Genomic DNA, 23,236 nt, shown 5'->3' with positions numbered 1-23,236 from the left:
GTGTAGCCATTATGGAGCTGTGGAGTTCGTTTTTGACAGACTCCCAGCCCATTACTCTTATGGCTACCCTGCACTTACAATGTCTAAGGTTTTGCTTAGACACTGTAGAGGCATAGTGCTCATGCACATATGCCCTCACCTGTGGTATAGTGCACCCTGCCTTAGGGCTGTAAGGCCTGCTAGAGGGGTGACTTACCTATGCCACAGGCAGTGTGAGGTTGGCATGGCACCCTGAGGGGAGTGCCATGTCGACTTAGTCATTTTCTCCCCACCAGCACACACAAGCTGGCAAGCAGTGTGTCTGTGCTGAGTGAGGGGTCCCTAGGGTGGCATAAGACATGCTGCAGCCCTTAGAGACCTTCCCTGGCATCACGGCCCTTGGTACCAGGGGTACCAGTTACAAGGGACTTACCTAGGTGCCAGGGTTGTGCCAATTGTGGAAACAATGGTACATTTTAGGTGAAAGAACACTGGTGCTGGGGCCTGGTTAGCAGGGTCCCAGCACACTTCTCAGTGAAGTCAGCATCAGTATCAGGCAAAAAGTGGGGGGTAACTGCAACAGGGAGCCATTTCTTTACAGGGCACCAGTATGCCAAATGTGGGGTGTATGTGGTTCAAGTAGCCAAGTTTAAAGGAAGAGAGCATAGTCACTAGGGTCCTGGTTAGCAGCATTCCAGTGAACACAGTCAAACACACTGACAAAACTGGCAAAAAGTGGGAGTAACCATGCTAAAAACAGGCTACTTTCCTACAGTATCCCCTACCAAAGCCTCTTGTTTGTCTGTAGAAATGGGACCTTTGTGACAGTTGGCTGACAGAAAGTCCCCTTCTGCTGGCCCTTCCAAAAACATTCTAGTTAAAAGCCTTGCACATATTAGATTGAGACTTGTCCAAGGCTGTAAAAGTTGCAACGCATTTGATTCATGTCTTAAATATATCTTCTACAAAGAGGAGTCCTTTTGGGTTTAGAGAAGACTCGTTCAGCCAGGTCACCAAGCTTCGGACTGATCTTTAGTAAGACAACTCTTCGCCTTTCAGTATTTAATGTGGCATTAGCATTTCTGAGAAGGACCATTGCCCTTTGGCTTCATCCTCTAAATAATGGTAAATCTTAAGGTATTTCATTGATGTGGGCCTCCTCAATCATATTAGTGATCTTAGCCAAAGCTACATCTAGGAGGCAGTCTTGGCAAGATTTTAGTAACCTTTCAAGGCCTTTCCTCGGGTCTCTACCTAACTTGAATGGAAAGGTAATCAGTTCCAGGTCTAGGTTGGGTGTCAGGCAAGTTTTATCATGAATTACAGGGCAGGAGCATTCCGCTTTTAAAATGTTTCTGGCCCTCTTGTTGAGAGGATTGCAAATACATTTTTTTTGTGAATTTTGCTACATGTTCTTGTGGGCACTGTTCAGACCGAAAAAATGCATGTCACTAGGAGTGTCTGAATCAGATCTACCACTAGAGGTAGTGTTCATCTTTGTGCCACGTAGGCATCCGTTCGTTGCAAGGTGCTTAGATCTCCTCTTTATGGCCTGCGTTATGTTTGAGGTACTTTGACCTCCCTTTTTTATTTTTTTATTATAAATTACAAACCTTTGAGGAGGATTCACACTCTTTTTCATTAACAAGAGGGTTTCTGCTAGACATGACTTTGCTCCAAAGATTCCTTATTGGAGGTGCATGTTTCCTGCTGAATCATTTTTTAAATGATTTCTTCATTAATTCTGCCTTGAAAAAGGTCTGAGGACTGCCTTTCATCATGTCTTTCCACATCTGACATACTGTTCAGTAATAAAATGTAACATCTGTACAGTAATTAAATTTAGTGTAGAAGTAGATGCTCCTTTTCTTTTTTTTTTTTTTTCTTTTTTTTTTGGTACGGGCTGTTAATTTAAAAATGTTACTAATATATTATAAAATGAAAAGGGAACTAAACAGTAAGTCACATCAAGAGAGAATTTAATTTCACTCAGTAATCAATTTGGGAGGGATAGCGATCAGCTGAGATCGTTACTGTCAACTACCTCAAACGCCAGTGTAATATGAGCTGGAGCCGAGAGCTCGCTTTGGGACGATTTGCTGTTGCTCAACGCATTTCTCTAATGGCTGGGTCTGCTTCCTGAGGCCGTGAGGCCGTCTGGAGCCGGTTGCGGCCTGTGAGGCCTACGCAACTGGACTATGCTTTCTATTGAAATCCAATCGTTTCTCCATTGAGGTTCCGTGGTGTGAGTTAAATACAAGCACAGTGAGCTTGTCGCGAATACAAGGGGTGGCCATAAAAGGGACAATCCACTAAATAAACATGTAGTATAAATAAATATAAAAGCTAGCTTAAAAAAGGTAACCATAAATTGGAAACCATAACGTTACAGCAAGAAAAAACAAATACATACATAATATAATACTTTCACAGAGTATAATTCATATACAAGAGAAGGTATAGATGATACTTATCTTGAAGGAGCAACATTTAAAAGAGGCAGAATGCTGCCTACATTGACTGGTTCTGTGTATTGAAGGTTCTATTCTATAATGTTTTCTTTGTGATGTGTTTTACTTTTAAGTGCTGCGAGGAGTAGCATTAAAAGAATAATGCATAATGGAAGCCTCCTGTCTTGTAATAAAATCCATATATCCACAGAAAATGTCTGTGGCTCTTTTTATATCTGGGTCTCACCTTGAACATGATAAAGTGAAATGATCTTTCATCCTCAAAACTCCTCTTTAGAGGAGCACTTCTGGGCACCTAACTGCAACGTGTTGCCGTCCTAGGATGACATTACATTTCCACAGACATTTTCAAGTGTATCATGATTCTGGTTAAGATTTGCAAGTCCGTTTTGGGCTCCATATCGTCCTGTATTTCCACTGGTTTTGTTCTGCCGCCTGAGAATGTGTTCTATCCAACAGGAGCTGGAACATCATTGCAAAAAGGTCTTAAACATGGGGATCGTGTACACGTTAAACATTGTCTCAGACTGGTGCTTCTGTCATGTACGATTTCCATCAATGTGTTTACTCTTCCATTCCTGCCATCATATCCCAGACATGTAAGGACTTTAGAAGTTTGGGGAGCACACATGGAAGATCTGTCCTTAAACAGCTCGTATACCAAGGTGGGTAAAAAGCTTCACATAAGTTGTGGAGCTGCAAGTAGCTAGAGTCAGCCTACAAGAGTCTTGTCAGTGCTGGTAGCTACAAGACAATTTGACTGCTGTTTATTGTCTAATCAACAAGGGGGCAGCAATTCTTGCATCCTGTCTAATGACGTGAAAGAGCGGTGGAACTTGGCCTTCAGCAACGTGTGCTTAGCAAGAGAACCTTATAGGATTTGGCTCCAACTTGGCTGGTGCCATAAGCTGCTTAGTTTGCACTGCAAGAAATGGAGACATCACAGACAGCTTCAGATCTTCTGTGAAGGTGTCAACGCCAACTGGACCTCTTGCCACCTAATTGAGCTAGAAACAGTATTTTTTGCCAGCAGATAGGGCCCAAGGAGAAGACTTTTTGACATGAAAAGCAAAATTTGGCTACTCCTTTGTTTCCTCTGGCCCATGCCATCAACAAAGCTGAGAGGAAACAATGTTCCTTGATTCTCGTAACACCGCTGTGACCAAGACAGAACTGGTTAACTGATACACTCCATTTGTCACGCTGTCCAACGATTACTGTCACGATCCACCCCCAGCTCTTCTGCCTATGCAGCAAGGCTAGGTTCTGTATCAGGACTTGCTATATCTGGCCTAACAGCCTTACTTTTGATTAGACAGTTCAGTTAGCTGGACGTTGCTCTCAACTGCTGATGATCTTTGAAGACAATCCTGGCATGCATTTGTGTGGCTTTTACTACAGCAACATATAATGCTATGTGGTAATGTTTCTGTGTTTCTGTCTGTGTGCATAAATAGGCTCGAATTCTTGATTCTCTTAGCCCCACATTTTGCTGCCATACTTGTACCCAGCTAAAGAGGGTCTGTAAATGTGCGCCCTGACTATTGTTCAATGATTTAGATAGTCCTTGGTCTCACAAAGAATCACTGGAGATTATAAAAGACATATATGACAGTCCCACAAGCTGTACGCTTGGATATGCTTTTCAGTAAGCTTGTGGTAGATCCGTAAAGCCAATCCACACATTGGAGAAAATGATGCTTCTTCTGCCGTTGGCGTCAGCAAGAATGGTGGCAGTGATTCAGGCAATTAAAAAGCCTCTTCTGACTTTTTAACAAAGACAAAAGCACATAACGGCAAAGATCAAAGTTCATGCCTAAGGTGCCTTTGATTTTAGATGGTGCTTCTTTGATTTTCTTTCCCAGTGACTCAGTAAGCACCAAAAAGACATTACACTCTTGATGTTCACAGGTGCTTAAAACTGCATTAATGCAACCAGGTACTTCTGATAACTAAGGCCTTGCCTCTTATGAAATGTATTATAGCGAGTTAAATCTTAGTAGGCATCATTTTTGTCACAACATAGCAATCTCACCCTAACTAGGAAAGTGACTGCTCATTATTTAAGAAGTCTCATTTATAGTGGTGTTGTAAGCTGGTGTGTTACTCCATGACATCTGCCCGGACCTCAGCAAATTCATCAGTGTTCCAAGCAGTTTTGCTCAGCCTATTCCATGAAGCTGATCCTACTTACCACTTTTCGTATGATAATGTTATTACTGTTATTACTCTCTTCAAAATGTGAATCTTTCGAACATCCAGTGCTGGAGAAGAAATATTTCACTTGACGCTACAGTTTTCCAGCACTGCTATATTTTACAAAATAATGCGCAACGCTTCCTCCTCTCTGATAAGAGACTTGATTTGGTAATTAACCCTCTAGTCTTCTGCTCTGAAATCTGAGCTTTTATGGCATATGAAGGTGTGGAATCCACATTCACCTTATAGGCTGAATTTTAGGCAGCTTTCAGTTAAGTAATTAGACTTCTAAACAAACTCTATTGATTTGCCTATTAGAAGCTTAGTACATTTAAGTACATGTTACAATGGAAAGGATTACCATCCTGGCACAGGGATATTATTCAGTGTTCTGAATCAATGAAAGATACCAATGTTAAAGACCTGTAACTACAGTGAAGTAACTTTGTTCCTAACATCCTCTTTGTAAAGAGAGAACTGACAATGCTGCAACTTCTCATCCAGCTAGTCATAGAAAATGTCACTCGGGTAATTGATTTTGCTCTCCCAGTCATGGACATTTGCTTGTGCTTTTTCATCAACACCTGCCTTATTGCAAGTAATGCTAAAAATAAGCAACTCCAACATGATCAATCTGGTGGATACTTCTACTGACAGATTCCTCATCGGTAGAATAGCCCAGGCAACAAACTGGCAGTGGAAACTGACATAGCTCTCTTGTGCTGGTAGCAAGTGTTGACTCCCTTTCAACGCTGGAAGGGAGCGATGTTGTAGTGATGTCACTGGAGCCATTAGAGCTCACTTGGCGCCCTGACATTGATTCCTTGCAGCACGAGGCCAGCTGATTATGGCCAGTGCCTATGACGACCATCAGCTGGCCGTTGCCTGCATTTCAGTTCCACCAGGAGTAAGCACAAGGATTCTCCTTCTCATCATTTAAAATCTAGGGGGTAAGTCTCCACATGCTCCCTCCAGCACCGTGATCTTCGGCACTAATGCTAGTGGATATAACTCCTCTGGAACCTCTCCAAAGGCCCAACAAAGTGTTCACTGACCTCTCTGGTCCATCACCACTAGTGCCGTCCTCCGAGTATCTTGAGTTCCCAGTGCTGGGGTCTGATTCAGCTCCTTCTCTCCAGGCCATGTTGGAGGTGTTCCATTGTTTACCAGTCCCCGCTGGAGTGCTGTTAGGCCTCATTGTACTTTTGGGAATTTTGCTCTGCGTCCCACCAGCAGCTTCTTCCCTGGTGCAGAGTCTCCTCTTTATGCCATCAGGTACTCTGCTGGCACCAGCTGGAGACATGATGATGCCCAGGCCACTTTTTCCTACATGAAACCACTGACTTCACCAATACCTGCACTTCTTCAAAACAGAAAGGCATGTGAAAATCTTTTTTTCCCCAAAGAGAGGCAGCAAAGCCTGCAGAAGAAGAGAGACCTAGGAAAGAAAGTGCTGGTTCATGACAATGCTATTAGCAGACTGCATGATCTCTTTGGATCCAACTTTGACCCTACTTAAATCAATGGGTGTCCGCCACATAGATGACTGCAGTTAATTGCCCAACTGTTGCCAACTCCTCTGCCTGGTAGACGTTTACTTGGCACTACAAAATGCTAGTGAGTTGGCTACCTCTTCAGATGCATATATTGTGCCCTTTCCAGGTCCAGGACCTACAGAGATTGATTCTTTCCATACTGCCCTCAAAAAGGCAACTGACTTCCTAGAATTGCCCCTCCTAACGGTGGAATGGAAGACTCTTCTGACTGAAGTCCTGCAGCCCTTCGCCATTTCTACAGAGCCGTTGTTACTCTTGAACGAGGCACTAGTGGAGCCAATAAAAAGTGCTACATAGAAACCTACTTATGCACTAGCAATGAGCCGGGCAGCGGCCAAAAGCTATTGGCCTCGGGCGACCTGAGATTTATGTATGTCTTACCATCTCTAGAGAGCCTTGACTTTCAGGCCTTATCCTGTACCAAACAGAATCCATGAGCTTTCCAGACACACCCTTCAGGTACAGTCCAAACATTTGGAAGCACTAAGTAAAAAGGTTTTTTTTTTGTTTGTTTTTTTTCCCCCCAAACCCCCTGCCTGGTGTGACAGTATAAAGGAAAAGGTTGTCAAACCCAACAGCCCTCCTCCTCCTCCTACTTTCTCACACCACCTGGAAAGCTGCTTTAGTTCCCTGTTGAAGGAACTTGTGCAGCCCAATGGAGTAACCTCTGTTCTACAGGCCTTGAACACCTTCTACACTGGACCAGTTGGTCCGTTAAATTGTACAGTTGTACAAAGCATTTGAACTTTTCCTTTATTTCTCTTCTGGATTCATTTATTGATGTACCTTTTTCTGGAAATATCTTGTTTTCTTCACACAAAATAAATAAGGAAATATTGGATTAACAACGACGCTTTTTTAAATTTAGTCCACCTGAATGCTCTTTAATTTATGGCATTAGGACCTTAAACAAAGACTTTCTTTTACGAGGGACTTTTCCACTTTTGTCATTTTATCTCTTCTTTGGAGGACTTGGGTCCATGTCCCCCGGCAAAGTCCCCACATAATATGCAATGAACTAGGCATTTTATACAGGAAGCTGGTGCCTTTGGACCCTCTCCACTTTTGGAGTCTTTTTTGTATGCAACTTATATTTACCAGCCTTCCTGTCCTAAGCCCTAACTTCTGAAGGATGTCTTCCCACATAAATAGACGCGAACTACGAAATTCTAAACTCGAACAAGTCTTCAACTCATCTGGGGCGGGTATTCCCAACCTCATCACCACCAATCTACTATCTGCCAAAAGTACGTTTTTGGCTCTAGAAAGATCTCTCAAGAAAGAAACATCCAAATGGTGGGAAATTGCTTCCCTTAACAAATATCTAGAAAATGATCGTATCCCCCGAGAACTTAGGATATTGATCTTCCCACCTATGGACACCACTTCTCAAGAACATTTACAAAAATGGGAAGCTACCTTGAAAATGGCTTCAATCAATAAGATCAAACAATTGATTAAAATCTCTGAAGGAGAATACGAAAAACATTGTAAAGAAGTGGATAATCTGACTCAACGGATTGAGGAAGCCAGTTGGGGTGAAATAACTACTAAAAATTATGCTATTCTTAATAGTGTGATGGATCGGTAGGAGGAAGATCTAATACAGAGAAAGAACCGGAAGTTTAGAAGAGATTTGTATGACTACCAACATGGGAAAGTTTATACCTTTAGTAAAAAGTATAATAACATAAAAGACTCCAACATTTCCCTGGATTTACAAACTTGCCCTGACACCCTTCTGTCATCAGAAATCGAATCCTCAGACGATTCTGAAAGCTGCCTTTCGACTAGACCTCAAGTCAATTTTTTTAGAAGAAGCAAGGCGCTATCGCCTGGGAACTCTACAAGATATACGAGCAAAACCACTAGATACCTCAATGGCCGTTCCCAGTACTTCAGGCATACAGACCAGAGCTCGCAGCAAAACAACTCGACCATGATCTCTGAACAATTCATAGTTAACCTTTCCGATCATGAACTTTCTCTAACTGACCAATCCATTCTGAACCGTGGTCTGTCCTTTTGTCCTACTAATTTCTGGGATATCACTCAAACCAAAATTGATTTCTTTAAATTTATACGTCATCTTAAACTTAAGTCTTTCTTCTCTTCCACGTCTTCATCTTCTATTTCACCTTTTCCCGACCAGAGTCCGCGGGATATCTCCATTCAGGACCTCACTGACATCTCTCTCCTTTGCAATCTTTCTAACACTGTTGAACCAGATCTTTCACTCTCTTCTATAGCTCATGAACTCGACCTTGAGACTAACCAATACTATCCCTTTGACTTAAGATCAAAATCAATTTTTACTCCTATTCTCCCGGCAGGTAACTCTATAGATCTATTTTCAACAGCAGTGTTGAGAGATCTAGACAGGGAATACAAACGGTACTGTGATCAATGGAAATACTTAACCTCTAACATTAACAGAGATCAAGCATCAGCTCTAACACACCTGTCTTCCAAAAGTAAAATCATCATCAAAGAGGCCGATAAAGGCGGGAATATAGTCATTTTAAACACTCATGATTACTTGAAGGAAGCCTATCGACATCTCCAGGATAAGCACTGTTATAAAAAACTTTCATACAATCCAACAGCGGAAATACAACAAAAGTTGTCTGATCTCTTGGAGCTTTGGCATTCATGCCATATTCTTTCTAGCCAAGAAAAATCTGCTCTTTTCCTTCCATTTCCTACTATTCCTACATTATATCTTTTACCCAAAATTCATTAAAAAGGCCATCCACCTAAGGGCAGACCTATAATTTCAGGAGTGAACTCTGTATGTTCCAAGTTGGGATCCTTAATTGATAAGGAGCTCCAGCCATTTATGACTAATCTACCCTCCTATGTTAGAGACACTAAAGACATTTTACAAAAGTTACAGGATATTGAGTGGCAACCTGATTACTTTCTTGTCACCATTGATGTTGTTAGCCTCTATACCTCTATTAAATATAGTGATGGCTTAGCAGCAGTGAGCAAATGTCTTTCTACGAAATCGGTTAAACACATGGCACGTAACTCCATGATATTGGATATGCTTAGATTCAGTCTCGAAAATAACTATTTCCTTTTCGACTGTCATTTTTATTTACAACTCCATGGGACAGCGATGGTGGCAATATTTGCTCCACCATACGCTTGTATCCTTATGGGAGCAGTGGAAAATTCTTGCCTTTGGATCGACCGATCGGAACACTTTACCCCACATATAATTTTTTGGGGGACGTTACATCGACGATATCTTGCTAATTTGGCAAGGTCAGAAGGATCTTCTTCACCAATTTATTCAGACATTAACACCTAATATTTGGGATATTGAGATCACTTATCAAATCTCCAACTCTTCAATTGAGTATCTTGACCTCTTGTTATTTATAGAAGACAACAAATTTCAGACCAAGTTCTTTGGGAAAACTACAGCAGCTAACTCAGTCCTTCATGCCACCAGTTGTCATCCCTCCAGCACTATTCGCAATATCCCCAAAGGTGAATTTAGGAGAGCCAGACTCAACTGCACTAATATCTCTGATTATGAAGTTATTTCTTCTGAAATGATTGAGAGACTTACATTCAGGGGCTACAACCGTAACTCACTTAACAATATGAGGAAAAATATGAGAGACATGGATCGCAATCAGTTACTCAATAAATCTCAACAGACCAGCAGAAATCTGGTTATCCGGTTCATCACGGTGTATCATAATGGCCATCATCGTATTCGAAAACTACTGAGGAAATACTGGTATCTGTTATTGAACAATCCTTCCATTAATCAACACATTACTGATCATCCTCAAATCGGCTTTAGACTGGCCCCTAACCTTCGCAACAAATTATGCTCATCGTTTTTTCAAGAGAAGTCAGCTTCTACCTTTCTACCGCCTAAACCAAAAGGTTTCTATACCTGTAGTAAATGTTCTGTCTGCAAGCTGGGTCTTTCCAAATCTAAATTCGTCACCATCAATAACCTAACTCATCACATTCATGATTTTATTAACTGTGATAGCTCCCATGTTGTCTATGCTATCTGGTGCCCATGTAATCAAGCCATATAGGCAGTACCACCCGTCTCTTAAAAATCAGGATCCAAGAACACTATCGGAATATACAGAAGTTAGACTCAAAAGCACCACTAGTTGAACATTTTATGGAATTTCACTCTCATCAACGTACCTTTACTTTCAGTGGACTCCGACGGATTACATCATCCCCAAGAGGCAGTAACGTACTTGTACGTTTACGTCAGGAAGAAAGCCGTCTCATAATCAAGTATGACACAGTGAACAATGGACTTAACAAAGACCATGAGTGGCCTTTTTGGCTAATGTAATCTGCAAAGTATTCACTTAAACATGTTTAGTCTTGATCATACACGCCTCTTCTTTAGATTCACATGAAGTTTCTATATATTATTGTTTATTATTATGTTAGTCTGGTTAGTGTGCCCCTTGTCTTTTCTGACACTGTTATTTCTCAACTTAATTCCCCATAACAATCTACCAGTGACTTACACCACCTTAAATCCCTTTCTCTGGTCACTTGCACAATTATAAAAAAGTCTCTCTTTTTATCATTATTTATATTTATATTTATCTTTATTTTTATTCTTATTTTTATCTCTTTATTCTTATTCCTATTTTTATTATTTTTTACTCTTATTCTTATTTTATTAATTTGTATTCGTATTTTTTTTTTTTTTTTTACTTTCTATATTCCTATTTCCATCCTTATTAATTCTTTTTATTCTTCCTTATTCCTATATTTCCTTACTTTATTAATTGCTTTCCATTTATCTTTCCCCTACCTTCCTTTTACCTAATACTCAATATGGCTTCATTACAAGATGGCTGCTCTTTTAGCCTTGGCCTAAGATGGCGCCACCCATCTGTGTCCAAGGCAGTCCCTTTTCTCTTTCCTTACCTCGCTAACACCATCGAAGTAGGACTCCGTTTTTTCTGTGCTCGGCACAGTTTATAAATACAGTGCTGACGCCTTCGCGCCCGTCCCGTTTTTTCACAGGAGACGGAGGCGACCCCTTGCATTCTGATGCCTTTTTTCGGTGAGCCTGTTGGTTGCAATTCATGCACCAACATTCTATTCTGTTATACTATTATTGTTAATATCTTGCATTCTTGTCAACCGCTGAACCCAGCAGTTCCTATCAGTACAGGGTTTGGTAACTAGAACAATAGGAGCCCCGCTCTCAAACTTTTGCTAAATTACATACTTATTATTTCCCCTTCTATAATTATATACTAGTCCTTTCAAGTCACTTATTGTCTTCTTTATCTTTACTACATTGTTTCCTTTTCCCTACTTTTAACCAATTAAGGTAGATGGCCAGTTATTAATTGTAACGTAGATTATATTATTCACGTTTATTTATGTTTTCCCTTGGATTTATACTCATGGCACAAGTTATATGTTTGTTGTATGTATCCTTTGCAGATTAAGAAAATTTCTAATCATGTACACTACAACAGTATTACATTGCTGAATTCTATCCAAAGGCCTTGAGAAAGCCCTGGCTTACGCGCCTGTTGGGGCAAAACACGTGTTGGCTGACTCCATTGTTTCTCTTCTGGATTCATTTATTGATGTACCTTTTTCTGGAAATATCTAGTTTTCTTCACACAAAATAAATAAGGAAATATTGGATTAACAACGACGCTTTTTGAAATTTTGTCCACCTGAATTCTCTTTAACCCCTTCGCTGCCAGGCCTTTTCCCCCTCCTGTGCCAGGCCTTTTTTTGGCTATTTGGGGCAGTTCGCGCCTAGGCCCTCATAACGTTTTGTCCACATAAGCTAGGCAAGCCAAATTTGCATTCTTTTTTTCCAACATCCTAGGGATTCTAGAGGTACCCTGACTTTGTGTTCCCCTGATGGAGGCCAAAAAATTAGCCAAAATACAGTGAAAATTTCGTTTAAAAAAAAAAAAAAAAAATGGAAAAAGTGGCTTCAGAAGAAGGCTTGTGGTTTTTCCCTGAAAATGGCATTAACAAAGGGTTTGCGGTGCTAAAATCACCAGATTTCAGGAACAGGCAGACTTGAATCAGAAAACTAGTTTTTCAACACAAATTTGGCATTTTACTGGGACATACCCCATTTTAAAAACTTTTTGTGCTTTCAGCCTCCTTCCAGTCAGTGACAGAAATGGGCATGAAACCAATGCTGGATCCCAGAAACCTGAACATTTCTGAAAAGTAGACAAAATTCTGAATTCAGCAAGGGGTCATTTGTGTAGATCCTACAAGGGTTTCCTACAGAAAATAACTGATAAAGAAAAATATTGAAATTGAGGTTTAAAAAACAGCTTTTTTTCTCTACGTTTTACTCTAACTTTTTCCTGCAATGTCAGATTTTCGAAAGCAATATACCGTTACGTCTGCTGGACTCCTCTGGTTGCGGGGATATATAGGGCTTGTAGGTTCATCAAGAACCCGAGGTACCCAGAGCCAATAAATGAGCTGCACCCTGCAGTGCGTTTTCATTCTATACCGTGTATACAGCAATTCATTTGCTGAAATATAAAGAGTGAAAAATAGCTATCAAGAAAACCTTTGTATTTCCAAAATGGGCACAAGATAAGGTGTTGAGGAGCAGTGGTTATTTGCACATCTCTGAATTCCGGGGTGACCATACTAGCATGTGAATTACAGGGCATTTCTCAAATAGATGTCTTTTTTACACACACTTATATTTGGAATGAAAAAATGTAGAGAAAGACAAGGGACAATAACACTTGTTTTGCTAATCTATGTTCCCCCAAGTCTCCCGATAAAAATGATACCTCACTTATGTGGGTAGGCCTAGCGCCCGCGACAGGAAATGCCTCATAACGCAACGTGGACACATCACATTTTTTGAAAGAAAACAGAGGTGTTTTTTGCAAAGTGTCTACCTGTAGATTTTGGCCTCTAGCTCCGCTTCACCTAGGGAAACCTACCAAACCTGTGCATTTTTTAAAACTAGAGACCTAGAGGGATCCAAGATGGGGTGACTTGTGGGGCTCTAACCAGGTTCTGTTACCCAGAATCCTTTGCAAACCTCAAAATTTGGCTAAAAAAACACATTTTCCTCACATTTCGGTGACAGAATGTTCTGGAATCTGAGAGGATCCACAAATTTCCTTCCACCCAGCGTTCCACCAAGTCTACTGATAAAAATGATACCTCACTTGTGTGGGTAGGCCTAGCGCCCGCAACAGGAAATTCCCCAAAACACAATGTGGACACATCACATTTTTTGAAAGAAAACAGAGGTGTTTTTTGCAAAGTGCCTACCTGTGGATTTTGCCCTCTAGCTCAGCCGGCCCCAGGGGGGGGCAGAAATGGCCTAAAATAAATTTGAAACGCTCTGAGAGACTTCAAAGGGAAGGAAATACATTTCCTTCCCTTTGAAGCCTCTCTGGGCCTCCCCCACGTGATCGAAAGAGAAATGCTGAGCATTTCTCTTTCGATCGCGCTGGAAGCTGAGCTTCCAGCACGATGGGGGAGGCCCTGTGACAAATCAGCGCGCGCTGACGTCACAGGGTGGTGGGGGGGTTGGGGTGGAAGGGGACGGGCTTCCCCTTCCATCCCTGCCTTGGGGGGGTGGGTGGGGAGCACAGGGGGGGAGCGCTAGCACTCCCCCCAGTTCCCGTGCCTTGGACGATGTGACCTCGTCCAAGGCACCCGAAAGGTTAATTTATGGCATTAGGACCTTAAACAAAGACTTTCTTTTACGAGGGACTTTTCCACTTTTGTCATTTGAACTTTTCCTTTAAAAGTTCAAGTTTCTGCCCCGGCTCATGTTCTGCAGCCACTGGAAACAGGAGCCTGGATGGTGTCCCTCGACTTGCAGGACACCTGTTTGAACTTACTGGTTCTTCAGTCACACAGGAGATATTTTCATTTCATTGTAGAGTCCACCCACTACTAGTTTGCAATCTTCCAATCTGGACTAACATTGACACCTCAAGTCTTCACAAAGGTGATGGCAGTGGTCATGGCCATTTCAGGAGGCCGGTTAGCTCTGTATTCCTGCACCGTGATGACTGGCTGCTTAAAACTGGCTTGCCACAGATGCTGTTGTCACCTGCAAACACCACCAACCGTGCTGTTCAATTTGGGGACTGACAAACATGATTCCACTTCAACTTTCTTAAGTCTCCCTAGAGCCCTTTAAGCACATCTTGTTCACATGGGAAGTATGGGACACAAAATTGCTCAGGTTATGATTCGGATGTTTAAGAAGGGGGCCCTGATTCCAGTCCTGACAGTCATACACTTGCTATGTCTGCTTCCTTCTTTCATCCCCGCTACTCACATATGCAGACTGGCACATGAGGGCTCTCCAGTGGAGACTCCACATACATTGGTTCCAGCACAAGGGAGATCTGTCAGATACCATCAAGATCTCTCAAGACGCTGTAGCAGAGCTGAACTAGCGATTGATGGTGGGGCATCTGTCTAAAAAGTTGCCCTTCTGCCCTCCCCCAATGGAATGCCCATCTGGAGGCACTGGAAATTAGAGGCCTCTGTTCTCCAAAAGAGCATATCAGTCTTCTATAACTGAGTGCGAATTGGCTGGCACTCAAGGCCTTCCTCACTTCATGGTTGGTCTATACAGATCTTGAGGGACAATACAACTGCAATGTGGTAAGTGGACAAGCAAGGAGGAGTGGGTTCTCACTTTCTCTGTTGAAGGTCTGGGTGTGGATGCAGTAAAATGGAATTGGTTTGGTCGCCAACCATCTTGCCAGCTCTCTCAACATTAGAACTGACAACCTGAGTCAACATCAACCTGCCGACTAAAAGTTGTCTCTATTCAGAGTGTAGTACAGTACATTTCTGTCCTTTGAGCTACCCCTCTGAGACTCACAGCAATGCTATTGCCTTGCATTTCTGCACCCTCCATTATCCACTGCAGGGAGCTTTCAGGAACAAGTTTCCATTGAAGTGAAACTTTCCACCTCATCATGGGTGTCCTACCATACCCATGATTCCTCTGGTCCTGAGGAAGATTTACCAGAAGTACCTCCAAGTCATTCTCATTGTCCCACACTGGCCGAGTATGGTGTTCCACGCAGACCTCTTACCTCTCTCCCCCCACTCCACCTTTCTCTGAAATTGGACCTCTTCTCCCAATCAGCGGAGCATGGTCTGCTTCCCAATCTCCAGAGCCTCCACCTTTTTGCTTGGAGACCAGGGCACCTGAGCTCCTTCCAACTACCACCAGTGATGGTCAATACGGACCTGTTTGCCACCCCTCCATTAAAACTGTCTACGTTGGGATTTGAAATAGGTTTGCCCCTTGGTGTGCAGAGGTCGAGGTGGTGCCTTTCTGAGGTCCTCCAGTTCAGGCTTTTGCTAGCACATCAAGGCCTGTACAATTACCAGAGTCATAGGTTACATCTTGGCTCTTTCAGTCCTACTTTTCCTCCAAAACTATCCATCCCTCTTCAAAACCCCAACAGTAATGAGATTTCTAAGGGGACTGATAAACATGATTCCACTTCCCCTTTTGCCATCCCCTTGTGGAACCCGAATTTTCTGTTGACATTTTTGAGAGTTGTGTTTGAGCCCCTTTACAGTAGCTTGCTGAGATTATTGACTTTTAAAACTGTGTGCCTTGTGGCCATCACCTTCACATCCTTCCCTGCCTTTTTGCTTCCACCCCATTCCACCAAAACAGTGAGAGGTAACATCGGTTGGTCCCCATAAGGGCAGACTTTTATTTGTTGTTTCTAATTAATTTGAATTAATAGGCAATAGTAATACCAAAATACAAATCATAAAAGCATAAAACAACGATTAAAATGTTAGAGATATAAAAAGTGTTAAAAGCAGTGTATAGTCAGGCAGGATTGGCAGCAGATGTCTCAAGGCAAATCTGACCTATTTCCATTCGAAACCTAATTTGTCAAAAGTTCTAACATGAGGTGCACTGATCTAAATGAACAGTTCGAAAACTCAACATATTTAGGGCAATAAGTGACAGTAAATAATCCCTAGTAGTCTGGTCAATAGATTGCATCTTTGCCCGGGCTCAAATTTGTATTTCTTCATACATTTTCTTCGTATAAGCCAGGCTACTGTCTAAACGGTTGATACAGGGAGCACTATCACTGGGTTGGTATCAGTTTTATAAATATGTAAAGCCTCCTGGAGATGTCTGAGGCAGAGTGGTTTAATACATTTGGTTCGTAGGATTTAACCCCCCCACCCCCCAAAAAAAGAACATGCCCTGTATTTTTGTGGCCAACATTGCAAGCTGGGCGTATATCTTTGCAAGCCAAAGGGTTGGACCAGGTGCTTGTGAAAGGGTGTCCATCCCTAGCCTAATGTAAAGCTTTCGTGTAAGCTGAACTTGCAGAAAATCTAGAAATTCCTCAAAATAGTAATCAATTTTGATAATCAGAAAAGAGCTACTTAAGGTTTCAGGAGTAAATCCCCCGGTGTGTCTCTTCTGGACAGTTTACCAGAAGATCTTTTTACTGATGTAACTGCATTAGCTGTAATGGTACTGGGATCAAACCAAAGCCTATCTTGACCTAATTTATTTAATAAACTGTATGTGTTTAACCAAGGGATGTTTGATGCCTGGGGTCTACCTCGTATGTCTTTTATAACTACTCTGTAGTGTGCCAATTCTTCATTTGATCAAAGCTTGAGTCAATAGAGGATGGGTTTTGGTCTGGCTCTATCACTTATCTTGTACAGATTTATATCCATACGCAAAGGAATCAAGGGAGAGCTCTGCTGTTCCTTTAGTAGAGATCTTATAAAACAGTTCTCATGGGGAAGTAGGTCTTCAGCTTGGCTCTGGCCCCTCAGTTCAACGATGTATAGTGCTGCACTAACAGCCTGTGCTTTGTAGACCTGCTGAGCAGTAGAAAGTGGAAAGTTTTTTAAAATCACCAAAGAACGTAATAATAACACTGGATCTGTGTTTTAGAGAGACCTTACTTTTGGCTACTTGTTCTCCCCATTTTTCTTTCTTTGCCAGCCTAATACATAGGTAGTAAAACTCATTGACTCATTTGATTGGTTTAGAGTCCCAAATGACAGAAGGGTTTTTACCTCAACTGTACCAAAAATATCAGGTCTGATTACTAGTGATTCATCCGATGCAAGGGCCCTTGCTAAAATGAACCCCTTGAGGTAATCCAAGACCATTTCACTATCACAACGTTTTCCACTTCAGCTCTGGCCAGGGGTATTCCACAGCTGAATTCTGGCAGATGCCATTTGGATTTTCCTTCCCTCATTTGCAAACATTGTTAAAATAGGATGGCCATTTTGCATGTTCAGTGCTCCAACATTTCTGTGTTTGTCTATTTCTTCAGATCCACCAGGTAGGGATGTACTTTTTTGTAATATATATTAAACACAGGTGAAGAATTTGCAGGTAGTAGTATCCATCAGGAAATAAATGTACTTACCTTTAGTAACTTCCCTTCTGGTGAGTACTAAGGAATCTGATTGCCCAAGGACTTGGTGAGCATTTTGCATAAGCGAAATGGTACTTACTTTCTGGGTTGGGGAACCTGATCATTAATTATTTACTAGCTTGTGTAGGAAACGTCTTTTAGATACAGAAATGAATCCTCTATCTGTTAACCTGTTCATTGATATTTCATTTGATGGGTCTACGCTTTCTTACAGCCTTTACAGAATATCCACACCGCTCTTCAGAAACCAAACCCACTATCTACGCAAGGCATGGAGCTGATGAACAAGCATGGAGGCAAAACTCTACCACCCACCTGGTCTGACCCAAGTGTGAACATTAGCTTGGATAATTTGGTACCTGGCATGCAGCCCTGCAAACCAGCTCAACCGTCTCTCAACACCATGATCCAGCAGCAGAGTAAGTTGTGTTCTGCTCTACCACCAGTGTTCCTAATTTATTGCAGTCTTAAGTTAATAAGCAAGAAGGGATGGCTATTCCCTGTCTAAAGCTGACTAAAGTCTGAGGAATGACCCTTCTGAGTGTAGATCACAGGTAGACTTCCTTCTGATAGCAGCCACCTTCCCGATTGCAGCACTTAAAGAAGCATCCCCTTTGTCAACCAGCCCACCTGCCTTACCACAGCTTCATAGCCTTAAGCCAATAGTAGCCTTCTCTACTGCAACCCAGGACTTACTAGAAATTCATGTTTTACCTGTAACAAAGTTGAGATTGATACTAACAATGCTTGAGGATCAACCGGTTGGGTTTAAATAAAAAGGTGAAGTTCATAAGTAGTATGTGGTGTTAGATAGCAACTCCTTTCAAGAAAGCAAAGTGCTCTGACTAGCAAGAACATATAATGATTTGCCTGCTCTCTGAAGGCTGCCTGAGCTGAAGCTCCTTTATAATGGTTAATTATTTTTGTGTGTTTGTCATCTCTTTGCAGGTCCAGAGTTAGATTGTAGTCTCGTCAACTTAGAGCAGAGCTGTTTAGGTGTGGTCAAATGTAACAACATCAAGCCATAAATCTGCAGTCTCGTACCCAACAGTTCCTTTTTGTCAGATGTAACGTATTTTATCATCCAGAGCTCATCTAATTTCCATTGTCCTTTCAATTCCACTGTTTTACTGAAATTTTGGTTTAATGCCCAGTTTTATGGAGCTGTGTCACTCCTGAAGTCTAGCTTCAAGTCCTAATTGCTGGGGAAAACACATTGGTGCCTAATTCCCCACTGTGGTGCATCTAGGCTGCCCGGCATCTACTATTGATTCTCCTGGTCTGTCTTTTGTAAAGCTCTTAAAACTTGTGTTTGCTGTAACAAAGTGGAGATTGATGCTGACAGTGCTTGAGAATCAACAGGTTGGGTCCAAAAACTGTGATGTTCCTATGTAATACGTAGTGTTAGATGCCAACTGTAGGAAGTTGGCTCTGTATGTACTATTTTAAAGTAAGAAATAGCATGCACAGAGTCCAAGGGTTCCCCGTAGAGGTAAGATAGTGGCAAAAAGAGATAATTCTAATGCTCTATTTTGTGGTAGTGTGGTCGAGCAGTAGGCTTATCAGAGGGTAGTGTTAAGCATTTGTTGTACACACACAGGCAATAAATGAGGAACACACACTCAAAGACAATTCCAGGCCAATAGGTTTTTATATAGAAAAATATATTTTCTTAGTTTATTTTAAGAATCATAGGATCAAGATTTACAAACAATACTTTTAATGAAAGGTATTTCACTTAGGAACTTTAGGAACTTTGAATTAGCAAAATAGCATATACAGTTTTCACACAAATGGCAATAAGCTATTTTAAAACTAGACCCAGTGCAATTTTCAACAGTTCCTGGGGGAGTTAAGTGTTTGTTAGTTTTGCAGGTAAGTAAACCACCTACAGGGTTCAAGTTTGGGTCCTAGGTAGCCCACCGTTGGGGGTTCAGAGCAACCCCAAAGTTACCACACCAGCAGCTCAGGGCCGGTCAGGTGCAGAGGTCAAAGTGGTGCCCAAAACACATAGGCTTCAATGGAGAAGGGGGTGCCCCTGTTCCAGTCTGCCAGCAGGTAAGTACCCGCGTCTTCGGAGGGCAGACCAGGGGGGTTTCGTAGGGCACCGAGGGGGACACAAGTCAACACAGAAAGTACAACCTCAGCGGCACGGGGGTGGCCGGGTGCAGTGTGCAAACAGGCGTCGGGTTCGCAATAGGATTCAATGGGAGACCAAGGGGTCTCTTCAGCAATGCAGGCAAGGGGGGGGGGGGGGGGTGCTCCTCGGGGTAGCCACCAGCTGGGCAAGAGTGAGGGCCACCTGGGGGTCGCTCCTGCACTGGAGGTCGGATCCTTCAGGTCCTGGGGGCTGCGGGTGCAGTGTCTTTACCAGGCGTCGGGTCTTTGAAGCAGGCAGTCGCGGTCAGGGGGAGCCTCGGGATTCCCTCTGCAGGCGTCGCTGTGGGGGCTCAGGGGGGTCAGCTCTGGCTACTCACGGTCTCGTAGTCTCCGGGGAGTCCTCCCTGTGGTGTTTGTTCTCCACAAGTCGAGCCGGGGGCGTCTGGTGCAGAGTGCAAAGTCTCACGCTTCCGGCGGGAAACGTGTTGTTTCAAAGTTGCTTCTTTGTTGCAAAGTTGCAGTCTTTGGGGAGCAGAGCCGCTGTCCTCAGGAGTTCTTGGTCCTTCTAGATGCAGGGTAGTCCTCTGAGGCTTCAGAGGTTGCTGGACCCTGTGGAACGCGTCGCTGGAGCAGTGTCTTTTAGAAGTGGGGAGACAGGCCGGTAGAGCTGGGGCCAAAGCAGTTGGTGTCTCCGTCTTCTCTGCAGGTTTTCAGCTCAGCAGTCCTTCTTCTTAGGCTGCAGGAATCTATCTGGCTGTGTTCTGGGAGCCCCTAAATACTCGATTTAGGGGTGTGTTTAGGTCTGGGGGGTTAGTAGCCAATGGCCACTAGCCCTGATGGTGGCTACACCCTCTTTGTGCCTCCTCCCTGAGGGGAGGGGGGCACATCCCTATCCCTATTGGGGGAATCCTCCATCTGCAAGATGGAGGATTTCTAAAAGTCAGAGTCACCTCAGCTCAGGGCACCTTAGGGGCTGTCCTGACTGGCCAGTGACTCCTCCTTGTTTTTCTCATTATCTCCTCCGGCCCTGCTGCCAAAAGTGGGGCCATGGCCGGAGGGGGCGGGCAACTCCACTAGCTGGAGTGCCCTGGGGTGCTGTAACAAAGGGGGTGAGCCTTTGAGGCTCACCGCCAGGTGTTACAGTTCCTGCAGGGGAGGTGAGAAGCACCTCCACGCAGTACAGGCTTTGTTACTAGCCACAGAGTGACAAAGGCACTCTCCCCATGTGGCCTGTAACGTGTCTGGTGTGTGGCAGGCTGCTAAAACTAGTCAGCCTACACTGGTAGTCGGTTAAGGTTTCAGCGGGCACCTCTAAGGTGCCCTCTGTGGTGTATGTTACAATAAAATGTACACTGGCATCAGTGTGCATTTATTGTGCTGAGAAGTTTGATACCAAAGTTCACAGTGTTCAGTCTAGCCATTATGGTGCTGTGGAGTTCGTGCATGACAGACTCCCAGACCATATACTCTTATGGCTACCCTGCACTTACAATGTCTAAGGTTTTGCTTAGACACTGTAGGGGCATAGTGCTCATGCACTTATGCCTTCACCTATGGTATAGTGCACCCTGCCTTAGGGCTGCAAGGCCTGCTAGAGGGGTGACTTATCTATACCTATAGGCAGTGTGAGGTTGGCATGGCACCCTGAGGGGAGTGCCATGTCGACTTAGTCTTTTTATCCCCACTAGCACACACAAGCTGGCAAGCAGTGTGTCTGTGCTGAGTGAGGGGTCCCCAGGGTGGCATAAGACATGCTGCAGCCCTTATAGACCTTCCCTGGCATCAGGGCCCTTGGTACCAGAGGTACCAGTTACAAGGGACTTACCTGGATGCCAGGGTGTGCCAATTGTGGAAACAAAGGTACAGGTAAGGGAAAGAACACTGGTGCTGGGGCCTGGTTAGCAGGCCTCAGCACACTTTCAAATCATAACTTGGCATCAGCACAGGCGAAATGTCAGGGGGCAGGAGGCATTTCCTTACACCAACTCAGTCGAAAGAAGCAAAGTACTTTTCTTTTTTAGCTAGCACGTATAATGATGCACCTGCTCTCTGATGATTGCCTGAGTAGCCTCATGCCCATCAATTCTAGTTTGTCATATGGAACAGATTCTATAATCCAGAGCTCATTAAATTTCCATTATCTTTAGGTTTCCACTTTTTCTACTGAATGTTTGGTGCCCTGTTTTTACAGTGTCAAGTCACTCCCGGAGGTTAGCTTCAAGGCCTAATACTGGGAAAACCTGTCCGTGCCCGATTCCCTTTCTCTTAGCCTCTACTATTGATCCTTTTCGACTATCTTTTGTAAAGCTCTTAAAACATGGCTGTTAATGAAGGCTTTCTACGCTTCAGTGTTGTTGTTTTTCCCCTTGCCAAGCGACATGGCACTCTTGGTTCTGTGCATGCTTTTATGTATGTATGTATTTTATGTTTCTATAGCGTGAAGCTCTCTGAAAGGCAACAGAGCACCGTACAGGGTCAAAGACAGGCATAAAGGTAACAAGTGGTAGTGGAGGCAGCTGGGTCTTGGATGGTTAATGTATTGTAATGTAGTGTTCTTTGGAGAGAGGAGTCTTCAAATCTTCCTAATTCTGAACTTTGTTGAGGCAGTCATTGTGGATACGGAGATGTTTTTTCAGACCCTGTTTGTGTAGATGTGAAAAGCCTGCTGCCTTTATTTTTAATTTTGCACACTCCTTCGTGTGCAGGCTAATGGGGTCCTGGCTATGGGTGCAGTATATGTGGGGTGTTGGTTGTGATGGCTTTGCAAATGGCTTTTTAAATAAAAATCAATCTATTATATAATTTTGATAAATACTTCTCACTGCAGATTGATTGATCACCTTTTGACTTTCCCAAGCATCAGACTGAATTAGAAACTTCTTCATAGCAACAGCTCCTGCATGTTGGCAGGTGGCACCGTCTTACTTCATGGCGATCTAGCTTATCACCTAGAATTAACCGTGCAGAGCCATATGTAGGTGCCACACCTGCACAATAATGTCAGTTACTTCGTTCTACGCCCTAAACAGCTCCTCCACCATCCTTTGTCTTTTTTCACCTATAGTGTGCTAGTGAACTGTCCTGTTAAACACCCCCCCCTCCTCCCCCAATAACTCACTTTCAAAAACCACTGGCTTCTAACCACCCCGAGACTGCATGAACCAGATGTTAACCACTGAGCCACACAATGTCCCCCTGTGGTGTGAATGGTCTGGACACTACTCGGAGTCATGTAACAAATGCTCCATGATACATGAAGGCAATCAGGTGGTGGGAGTGAAGCTATACATCTCTGAATGCAAAAAGCTAGGTAGGTCATCCTTACAGCAGATCCACCCAAAGTCCCAGGTTCTGCTGCATGTAGCCATCTTGTGCTAGTCGAGCGACAAAGGGTAAATCGAAGTGAGGCTCCTCCTCATCTTGCCATTCTTACTCCTTGGATAAGTTGCCATACCCAAGGCCCCACTTTGCTGCCATCATT

General features: G+C 43.2%; 1 protein-coding gene across 1 annotated transcript in view; it reads left to right on the top strand.

Moving 5' to 3' along the window:
• Positions 1-23,236, top strand: part of CLINT1 (clathrin interactor 1) — a 447,297-nt gene that overhangs the window by 395,074 nt on the left and 28,987 nt on the right. The window contains exon 11 of the mRNA XM_069199652.1: positions 17,870-18,074. Coding sequence (XP_069055753.1) covers positions 17,870-18,074 — 205 coding nt within the window. The remainder of the gene's footprint in view (positions 1-17,869; positions 18,075-23,236) is intronic.

The sequence above is a fragment of the Pleurodeles waltl genome, chromosome 7 (assembly GCF_031143425.1).
Source record: "Pleurodeles waltl isolate 20211129_DDA chromosome 7, aPleWal1.hap1.20221129, whole genome shotgun sequence".
NCBI lineage: Eukaryota > Metazoa > Chordata > Amphibia > Caudata > Salamandridae > Pleurodeles > Pleurodeles waltl.
Note: the sequence above shows the minus strand (reverse complement) of the source record. Positions and strands in the feature narration are given on the sequence as shown.